Below are 11131 nucleotides of genomic sequence, written 5' to 3' on the forward strand. Positions count from 1 at the left end.
TATTATTGACCGATGTTATATTCACTTTTTTTTTCTTTTTTGCCTTTCTCGTACAACAAAGTTGTACCGAAAGGCTATCATTTCACTCCAAAATCGAACTTTTTATAGAAATCTTGGAGACCCATGATGTTATATACCAATCGACTCAGCTCGTCAAACTGAACAAATGTCTGTCTGTCCGTGTGTATGTGTGTGTGTGTGTGCACACGAAAACCGAAAAACATTAGCCAATTTTTCATATAGTAATTCTTAACCGATTTTCTCGCAACAAGTTGCATTCGACAGGGGACAAAGCCTTGTTGATCACTATTGAATTTGATAACGATCGACCATTGCATTTAAAAGTTATTAAGAAAATGAAATCGAACTATATAAGTGCCATATAAGGTTGGTGTCTTGGCTAAATGCGAGAAAGGCAGTATCACCACTCGGTGAATTAGGTTGGGTTTTGCCTTTCTCGTACAACTAAGTTGTACCGAAAGGCTATCATTTCACTCCGAAAACGAACTTTTTATAGAAGCCTCTGAGACCCATAGTATTATATACCAATCGACTCAGCTCGACGAGCTGAGCACATGTCTGTCTGTCCGTGTGTATGTATGTGTGTATGTGTGTGTGTATGTCTGTGCACAAAAGCTATAAAAAACATTAGTCAACTTTTCGTATAGAAATCCTTAACCGATTTTCTCGCAACAAGTTTCACTCGACAGGGGACAAAGCCTTGTTGATCACTATTGAATTTTATAACCATCGGTCATTGCGTTTTAAAGTTATGAAGAAAATGGTACATCGAACCATATAAACCCCATATAAGGTTGGTGTCTTAACTAAATGCGAGAAAGGCACCACCAACACTAGGTGGATTAATCTGGGTTTTTTTTAACTAATTTTATTTGCTAATTCAAGCTCTATCTAGTAAAAGGGCAAATGTCGCAAGAGAGAATTCTCTTCGTCGACTTCCCCTCATTTGAATAAAAGTGACAAGCAGAGGATTTCTTTGCAGTTTTTCACCTCAGAATGCAAGTTCGCATTGTTTCCTATTGTTCTGAGGTGATAAACCACAAAGAAATCAGCTGCTTGTCACTTTTATTTAAAAGAGGGGAAGTCGACGAGGAGAATCATCTCTTGCGACATTCGCCCTTATTCCAGATAGAGCTTGAATTATCTAATACATGCATTCATCTTTTAGACTAGGTGTTCCGTGTTTCCTTAACACTATCATCCTTATTACATCCTATGTAACAGTTTTAGTTATTATTAATACATTTCAATTGCCCAATGCTTTATCGTAGAAACTGAGTCGGATGTTTTTTTTATCAAATATAAGAAAGTTTTCAATCCCCCCCCTTTTATAAAAATGACAAGTTAATAACTTTTGAAGCAGTTTTCCAGCCGTACAAGGATCATGTCGTCCATGAGGACACTGTTGAACTGGCTCAAAAGACATTATATTTACAACTTTAATATATATTCTCTCCCATTATCTCTTTCTTAATCATATGATTTTTGTTCTGTGTCAATACTATCAAACTCAATGTAAATTATGTCTTGAAAAAAGTGGAAATTTGTACGATTATTTAGTCTATTTTATTGTCATTCCTTTTATGAGGTAGTCTAAGACTATAATAAGCTACTCGAAACTAACTGTTATTATATAACTGTCATTGTTATTGCGTGTTTCTTAGGTTATTCAGCTCAGTTCTATATTATTTGCAAATTATGTTGCGTCTACTGTTAGTTCACTGCTTCCATTCTGTTCGTCTAATACCAATCTACGAAAGGTTACCTATGCTATATCTACGTTATCACCTTCTATGGTGATGGTGATATGAAGACTGTTATCTTCAGTTTTTTCTAGAGATTGCAATTTTGTTAATTATTAAGTGTTTGCATAATGAATATGAAAATCTCAACGCTAATATATTCTACAAGAAGAAAATCAACCTGATAATAATATGCGAATAGAGGCAGTGTAACTATTTAGCACTTTGCTACTTCTTACTAGTAATACTACTACTGCTAATCTTTTTACTACGAATAATATGATAATTATTAAGGCAACTGTAACTACACCTAAGCGCTACAGTGTCTATAGTCTACTGACGATAGAGGATGTGCCAGTGTGCAATGCGCATATTAGGGGCGTGGATCGTCAAGTTTCAAACGATTCCGTTCAGATATTTAAGAATTATAGATTACAATTAGACAACATTTTTATGTATGTTTCACAATATAAAAATATGCATGTAAATGAAAACTTGTTTTAGACTTAGTTGATTTGCTAAATATTAAATAATGTGTACACAAAACAAAGAACAAATAAATATTGAGAATGGAATTAGTTTAACTGCATTAAATCATATTATACGAGATACTTGACGAACCACCGTCGATCCCATCATCAGTGGACAGAGATTATTGCTTTTTACAGGACGATTCATGAATCCAAATGAGGGATAACATTTATCAAACCTTTAAACCTGGATAATGCATGCTTTCTACGAAAGGATTATGTCTTTTCAATATTATTATTGACCGATGTTATATTCACTATTCTAGGGTTTTCCAGCACCACTTAATCGAACTACCACAAATTTAGTGAACCAAATTATGTTAAATGTCCGTTATGCCAAATGACCCTGTTTAAAATTATGCCAAATGACCTTAGGGAAGATCCATTAATTACGTAACGCAAAAATTGGACTTTTTCAACCCCCCTCCCCCCTATGTCACACTTTTTGTATGAAGCTTCTGAAAATTTTGTATGAATCGTCACACTTCACTCAAGCCAGTAATTTGCAGTAAAAGTACGTTACAAACAAACATATTTTAGGTAGATTTAAACCACAAAAAGTAAATACGTTGGAAGCAAGCATATTGTTACATTTGAATTGATTAAGTAGATTAAATCTTTGTTAAAATGTTGTACGGACATTACCAAAAGAAAACTTGTGTTTCGGTTTTCTCAAAACCTTATAATCTATATATTATAATCAGCATTTTACAAAAGTTATCATTAATGTATCTCACAAATGAATACGATAATGAACTGTTTCATTATTTATTTCATTTTTACAGGAACATGAACTGGCTAGGAAGCTAACCGACCTCAGGGAAAATTTTGCTAAAGACGACAATGAATCGGTAAGCATCTTAAATAAACATTTTCCATCCGTCAATGAAACTTTAGTTTTATACTAAGTCCATTCTTTATTTTCGAACAGCCTTCTTCAACTATGACGAAGATAAGCGTTCTTTACCGACCACCTGCCATTAGTGCTTATGGACTTTTCGAAATAAATTTAAATTTTTTCTATCAGGTAAGTGAACCTTTTAATTGTTAAATTTTCCCATTATTTAGTTATCTATTTTTAGATGATTGCAGCCATTTTTACACAATGCGTGATACTTTTCCAGTTCCAAAGCTTTGAACCACAATGAATTCCTTCGAAGGATAAAACATGTTAGTGGGTGCCCATTCTTTTGCATTCGGATATCAAATAATTACCTCTGTAACAATCTACCTCGCATACAAATAGTAATATTTCTACAATAAATCATGGTTTTTAACGAATAAGAAACAGTTCCTAAACTCACCTCAGAACTTTTTCAGCTTGGCCAGTTTGTTGTTTCGCTGCAGTGCCATCCGCCGAAGCTTTCGCCAGTACTCTTTGGTCTCGGGATCCATTTCCTCCAGGGTCAGTGGCTTCCCGACGTGTAAACTCCACAGCCAGTCCGGATATTCCGAGTCCGGTTTCAGTTTGATGTCTTCGCCGGTTTTGAGCAAATTACTGCCACACACATAACTAACCAGCTTTTTGGCATCCGTCTCGACGGGAATTTCCTTCTTCTCGACTACTGGGCCCAATTTTCCAAGTTTTTTCTTCTTGGAACCGAGAGCTGTGAAAAAACGACAATTTTGTTTCTTTGGAATATGAGGATCATCGATAGACTAAAACTCACCCCCGCCGGGCTTCGGTGTTGCATAATGTCGTACTGTGACGGATTGAACGGTGCAGCATCGTCGGAACAAAGCAGACACGTTATTTATTACTAACGTACTCATAGTAATTCAATAGATCTTCTGTATAAATGCACTATTTGTAGAAGTTTTATGTTAATTTTTTAGTTTTTATGAGAAACAGCTTCGAACAAAAATCTTTTCCTTGAGTTTGTTTTGAATTTGTGTTCACATGCGTTGAGAACTGTCAAATCCGATGTGCTTTACTACAGGTGTGGCCCAAACCCTAAAGTAGTATTTGTATTTGTACTGAAGCACATCGTGTCAAATCATAGGAGCTCACTCTCGTTCTCTCGTTTTTTTTTGCACTCTTTGCAACCGAAGCAACACGACTAAATAAACCTATCTAAAAAGATCTAAAATAAAGTTCAAATAAACTTTTAAAAAATCCTTCAATTTCTCAAAACAACAATTTTTATTCCAAATACTAGGTACAAGGATTAAAATCTGGCTGAAAATTTTAAACCAGCCTTGAATATTATCAGCGAGTAAAGTTACGTTTGATGCTTTTGACAGAAATCGAATTGTTTGTGATTGATGTCTGTTTTTGTATTGTAACTGATTCGGGAATTGAGACATGCCAGGTTTAATATCATCACAATGCAGAACTTCAAAACTTAACCACGAATAAACTGAAATTTTTCAAAATGTTTAAACCGAAACCAGCCCTAACATATACCACTCAGTCGCTCATCAACAAAACATGTCCCCCTCTCAGCGGCTCACGAGATAGAACTCTGTCTCTGTGGTCTCTGTTATGTTTAGGCGACCAGCTGAACATGCTGTGTTGCGTGATATCAACTTTTTCTAATGCCAATGCCTGATAATCCGGTGTAACAAAATGATATCTCGGGTATCGATCAGGACGTTGGTCAAAACGGCTACCTACATTGCCATCGGAGGAATAACCGCTGCAATGATTATGAAATCCAAACTTGAAGACCGCGTTCGGAGTCAACCCTACTATCGGGATTCGCTGAAGTTACTGAGGGCCCATCCGGGTAAGTAAGGCGTCAATATCCGAAGTAAAACTATGCATGATTAATATTTACATCCATTGTAGGTGCCGTCCAGTTGCTGGGTGAACCTATCAAGGCAATGGGATTCGACTTTGGTGAAGAGACAAAAAAGTTTGGTGATGGGAAAATCGATGACTTTACACTGCCGGTCAAGGGAACCCAGCAACGCGGTAAGTATCACTTCTGGGCCGAACATAAGGACGACCAGTGGAACATAACCCGAGCCGAGTTGGAGCTGGACGAAGATAAATCCCGCAGGCTAGTTATCCGGAAACCCGAGTGATGTTAGCGCGAGCGAGTGGTGGTATTGGGTGGATTACGTAGAAATGCCCAGTACATACTGTAAATAGAGTCTGATTAAACAAATATTAAACTGTACTGAAATGTATTAAATTATTTAATGAAAAATATGAGACGTACATGATCAGTCCGGAGGCTCCAGTAGCCTTGCGAGTAAATGCGTAGGATTGCCAATCCGGAGATGGCGAGTTTGATTCTCGGTCCGGTCCAGGATGTTTTCGGGTTGAAAGCTTTCTCGACACCCTGGGCATAGTGCATCCATTGTATACTTGCCACACAAGATACATACTCATGCAATGGCGGGCATAGAAAAGCTTCCAATTAATAGCTAATAGAATACTAAGTTGAAAAGCAGGCCAGGTTCCAGTTGGAATGTAGAGCCATTGAAGAAGAAGTACATTGTGTGGCCCTAAATGGCCGGAACAAAGTTATGACAGCGACTCTGCGTGGATGCGTGTGCACGCCGCGAAGGTCTGAGTAGGAAAGGAAAAAGTCATGGCTTGCTGCTCGCTGATGTGTGAATCTATTATTTTGTGTATCCGGAATAAATTTATACCGCTTTTTATACCGAAGTTGGATTTTTCTCCAGATCCAGGCAACTTTCCCAACTTCGGAAGTAGTGCGCTGGATTCGTCTAAAGATGCGCTAAACAACGCATCAATTAGTTTGACAAACAAAACTTCGGAAGAAAGTTCGGTTCGGAAGTCCCGACTTCCGAATTCTAACTCTAACGTGTACGCCGACAATAACACACGCTGAAGGCATTTTACTCCACATTTCCCTTCTTCTCTCATTAAAAACGCAAAAAAAAATCTTCTAGCATAGGATGCAATGCTTGTTTTTCTCCTGGATTATTTAAATGAGACGAAGGTGAACATCGGTTGCAATTGAGCAACCGGTTAACTCCATTGAAAACTACACACCAAAATAAACTTGACTCAACATCATGGTTTCAATACCAGAACAATGATTCAGAGTGTGGGTTCCCAAACCGTGGGTTGCGAAAGATAAAACGTGATTCATACTTTCGTTGGATGATTAGAGAACAACAAATTTACGATTACGATTTTGTTTGTCAAATACAATGACAATTTCTTCCAAAAAACATTCCAAATCTTACCCAAATGCAATCCAAAGCTAAGCGATGTTGAACTTCATTACTTGTAAGGTTTAAGAACAATCTTATGAAGATGAGAAAATCCATGCTTATCCAAATTCAATCCAAATCAAATCCAATGCATTTTCAATCCATATCAAATCCAATGCAAATTCAATCCAAATCTAATTCAAATCCAATCTAATCCAATCAAATCCAAATTTAATCCAAATCCAATCCAAATTCAATCCAAATCCAATCCAAATTCAATAAAAATCCAATCCAAATTAAATCCAAATCCAATCCAATCCAAATTCAATCAAAATCCAATCCAAATCTAAATCCGATCCTATTCTAATCCAAATCCAAACCAAATCCAATACAAAGGCAATTCAAATCCAATCCAAATCCAATACAAATCCAATCCAAATCCAATTGAAATCCAATCAAAATCTAATCCAAATCCAAATCTAAATCCGATCCAATTCTAATCCAAATCCAATACAAAGGCAATCCAAATTCAATTCAAATCCAATCCAAATTCAATCCAAATTCGTGCATTTAATCCAACTTTTAGTTTCGCGTATAGTACACCATTACCCATTTGGCATCAACTAGTACTGCCAAACTAATCTTTCGCATAAGAAATTCGAACTTCCGAATAGCTTTGTATAATCCGACAACCTTATTAATTTTTCAAAGTCCAAAATATCTGATCCTACAGGTAATCCCACTATGGCTACTAGGTCTTCGAGATGCGTCTTGTGATTTAGCAAACCACAAACCAGTTTCCGACGCTCTTCGAGACGCGTCTTGTGATTTAGCAAACCACAATCCATTTTCCGACGGTCTTCGAGACGCGTCTTGTGATTTAGCAAACCACAAACCATTCTCCGACGGTCTTCGAGATGCGTCTTGTGATTTAGCAAACCACAAACCAGTTTCCGACGGTCTTCGACACGCGTCTTGAGATTTAGCAAACCACAAACCATTTTCCGACGGTTCACCTCGATGTCTAGAAAGTACAGCGATGTTACTTCAAAATGTTGATTTAGCTCTCGGATGTTCTGCTCAAATTATTCTTCTTCTTCTTCACAGGCGATCACCAAATCATGCACGTACACGACCAAGTATGTGCAATCAATTCTGTCCAGTGCGGCGAACGTATAGACACGAGTCATTTTTGGACTGCACGAACCTCATGGGGCATGTAGTACGATCCTCTCGTTTAATAAACAATGCACGAGCAGGAGAAATTGGCTCAATAATACTTAATTCTGTTATTGATACCATACTCTGTTATGAACTAGCCCTGCATAAGAGGTAAAATACCAAAGGAATAATACCAAAAACTAATATGCACAATACTTAAGCCATAACAAACTCAGTTATTAAATTGAATTTCAATACCAAATGCATAGCCAATTATTATTCGTTTGGTATTGAAATACCTAAGCATGGTATGCCTCAAGTATTCTGCATATAAGTTTTTGGTATTTTACCTCTTATCCAAGGCTAAATCATACCAATTTCTGTTATCGAGGTCGTCGCTCCTGCTCGGGTGTGCACTCGCTTGACTGTGGATATACAACAGTAAAGCACATGTGGAGATTGGACAAATCAAGCATCCGAAAGATATTCAATTTGCAAAAAAGAGCTAACCGCGGTGGATGTTGGTACTCGGATTCTGATGGCTTTTCCGCAAACGTGACCTTTAAGGTCACTCCTGACGGAATCCAAGTTTCAAAGTGCTCGCGTTTTCGGGGGCACACCACTCGATACGGAGGCAGCGCACAACTGTCATTTTTGTTGATTTAGCTTTGCTGCGTCGCAGCATGCGTGAAATAATAAAAATGACAGTTGTGCGTTGCTTCCATATCGAGTGGTGTGCCCCCGAAAACGCGAGCACTTTGAAACTTGGATTCCGTCAGGAGTGACCTTAAGTGGTCTTGTTGTGTAGGGGTTATCACGCCTATCTAGAGAGTAGGAGGTTGAGGGTTCGAGTCCCTCCAAGACACGTGGATTCTTTTTCGCAAATTTCATATCAATGTCCATTTCGAAACATGTGCTGTGCATATGCACAGCCAAGATATTTAACAAAAAAATGGTTTTCCATTTTTGTTGATTAGCGGCAAATCCAATTGCTGCGCGTCGTCGAACAAAAAAAACTTCTGTTTCCGGTACTTCACTCGCGACAGTTACCGAACAAAAAAAAACGAATTTATTTTTCCGGAAGGCCCATAACCTGTTGGTATGGTCGTAGATCGGACAGAAAAAAAAAAACACGTGTGTGTTCTATGAACTACAACAGGAAAGTGAAAAGTATTTTTCAATAAACTAATTGCTATGTGCATTACGGTACGTAGTCATGGTAGCTATGTAGTAACAAATTTCAAATTTTCATGGAATGCTACGTCGAACGTCGTCATCTCCCACATTTTCAACTGATTTTCACTAAGAGTTACGTCTGTTTCTCTGTGCTTATACTCTAACACATTTCCGTTCAATAAAGACGTTTTTTGTAAATGCTCCGCCCAACTTATTAGGTTATGGGCCCAGGACAAAACTAGAATTGAAAGAAAATATTTTATCGCGAAGAAGAAGAATTCATAATGAACGACCACAAGCTATGGGTGTTTTGTAAGAGTGTTGTCATTGAGGTTTCTCGTGAAAAACAAAATGTCGCCAGTAGCTACGTTCTACGTTTTCTAGCTATAAAAAGATTTTTGAGCTTTCTTTCAAGTGTCAGGTATTTCACAAAAAGTTCAGTCCTTCCGTGTTTACTGAAAGCTTTGAATGCATCAGATTTCTCGGAATACAACTTAGTACATTCATCATCCCATGCAGGAGTGGCTGGTCTTCTTATAACAGATGTAATTGGAACGCGTCGTTTCTGAGCTCCCTGTGCGCTTTTATGAATCAATTCGGTAAAGGAATCGATACTCATCCAGTGGCGGAAGCATATCAGTTGAGTTAATACCAATTTTTACCGCCGATGCAAATTTCCTCGTGAGATCGAAAGGAACATTAACTGACGGCTCTGATCGTTGATAGCCACTTTTGATTGTGGTGACTATCGACATGTGGTCACTACCTTGGGGATCTTGGATTACATTCCATGTAGAATCTAACGATAGTGAATTTGAGCATAAAGACAGATCTATTCGACTTTCATGACTTTGCGGTCCTATTCGAGTTGCTTCACCTGTGTTCAAAATATTCAAGTTGAAATCGTCGTACAAATCATAGTTTTCTAAAGGCGCTCTGTTATCGTCTCAATTTTCGCCCCATGCAATGCCATGTGCATTCATATCACCCAGTATTAAAACTGGGGATGATAAAAGAGAGACTGCGCTCCAAAGATGCCAATTGGTGGAGTATACAACACTGAAGCTATGTCAAGGTCTTAATTCTTTACATTTACTAGGCAAGCGACGATTTCTAAAATATTAACAGTCGGAATGCGAATTCTGTAGAAAGTGTGACATTTTTTGATTCCAAAAGAACGCCACTGCAGGGTTCTATTATTGTGCTATGACGTCATAGTGCATGACGGACACTATTGCAAGAAAACAGTGAGAGAGGGGAGTCCTGTGAGGAAGAACTTGGGAGACGGACAAACGGAGGAGAGAGAAATATGTACAAGAATCCGGATTATATAATATTATACGAAAACATTGATTGTGTGGGGAGAACACAGTAAAAGTATGCGCTGTCGTCTGCTTGGTCGTGGCTGGTGCTGCGGCTGCCGTGGTTTTGTTTTTTTGACTGCATGGTAGGATGAATGGTACGGTTAAATTAAATGTCAACCATTCTCCACCCTGCCAACAGAAGCTTGCATAATCTTTTCTTTTTTCTGGTTGATTTGATTAATTCGACAAATCGCAATAATTATTTGATTAAACAAATCTGGCAACGATGAAATGATGATTCTTTTCTTGTATATGCATAAAGTTGTTTGCGTGTCGACTAGCATATTCGATGTATTGTTTCGATATTTCTAAGTTGCTTTGACGAGATTTTGAGCGCACTATTTCACCTAATGCGGTAGTGAATTTGGGTGTTCCGAATTTTGCAACATTCACAATACGGCCGTCAAATTTGTCTCTCACTTCAAATTTTTTAAAGCAGTTTTCGTTGGTTTTTCGACATGAAGTGAAGAAATTGGTGTTCAACATCAAAGACAAAAGTGAAAGTTAGGTAGTGAATTATATTTGGTTGTGATAAAATAAAGAAAACGGCGAGAAAAGAACTAGTGAAAAACTGAGTGCATGTTCAAAATAAGTGTATGCGTGTGTTTCAATCGTTTGGAGTTGGTGTGTGTACAATTAGTATACGAAAATTTGTCTAGGAAAAAAGCAGATTTAAGCGCTTTTCAGTCAAATAATTAATAATTAATTAGCTAGGTGAGTGAAAAATTCATATGAAAATACCATGAATATACGTTGACAGAGGTAAGTTGGTGAATAGCAGTGAAATATTGAATTTTGTCTAAAATTGCATTAGTATTGGTGCGAATGAGAACAAAATCATCTTCATCATCAAATTGATTACGGTTTATAGATCCTTAATGAACCTGAACGAGTGAGCCTTCTGACTCGTGAACTGCAGAAGGTTGGAGTGAACGTGGCCGCTATTCAAGAGGTCCGATGATCTACATCCGGAGAACGTGAATTCCGAGCCGTGGACCCCACG

At 37.8% G+C, this 11131-nt stretch overlaps 2 protein-coding genes and 1 long non-coding RNA gene across 4 annotated transcripts; 2 read left to right on the top strand and 1 right to left on the bottom strand.

Annotated features, from left to right (window-relative positions):
• Nucleotides 1-3156: 3156 nt before the first annotated feature.
• Nucleotides 3157-3581, top strand: LOC134210745 (uncharacterized). The gene is made up of 2 exons (XR_009978854.1): nucleotides 3157-3320; nucleotides 3376-3581. It is a non-coding gene; the product is annotated as an uncharacterized LOC134210745 (long non-coding RNA).
• On the bottom strand, nucleotides 3522-4209 carry LOC134210742 (large ribosomal subunit protein mL54). Of its 2 annotated transcripts, XM_062686991.1 has the most exons (3): nucleotides 3964-4209; nucleotides 3598-3900; nucleotides 3522-3547 (listed from the first exon to the last, which is right to left on the bottom strand). In XM_062686991.1, the coding sequence occupies exons 1-2, from the start codon at nucleotides 4064-4066 to the stop codon at nucleotides 3599-3601; spliced, it is 405 nt and encodes a 134-aa protein (XP_062542975.1). In that variant the 5' UTR covers nucleotides 4067-4209; the 3' UTR covers nucleotides 3522-3547; nucleotide 3598. The 2 variants fall into 2 exon arrangements, with proteins under 2 accessions (XP_062542975.1, XP_062542974.1); XM_062686990.1 differs by having other exon boundaries at nucleotides 3522-3900.
• Nucleotides 4210-4764: 555 nt separating this feature from the next.
• On the top strand, nucleotides 4765-5418 carry LOC134215026 (uncharacterized). The gene is made up of 2 exons (XM_062694289.1): nucleotides 4765-5022; nucleotides 5085-5418. The coding sequence occupies exons 1-2, from the start codon at nucleotides 4863-4865 to the stop codon at nucleotides 5321-5323; spliced, it is 399 nt and encodes a 132-aa protein (XP_062550273.1). The 5' UTR covers nucleotides 4765-4862; the 3' UTR covers nucleotides 5324-5418.
• The last annotated feature ends 5713 nt before the right edge of the window (nucleotides 5419-11131 follow it).

The sequence above is a fragment of the Armigeres subalbatus genome, chromosome 2, assembly GCF_024139115.2.
Source record: "Armigeres subalbatus isolate Guangzhou_Male chromosome 2, GZ_Asu_2, whole genome shotgun sequence".
Taxonomy (NCBI): domain Eukaryota; kingdom Metazoa; phylum Arthropoda; class Insecta; order Diptera; family Culicidae; genus Armigeres; species Armigeres subalbatus.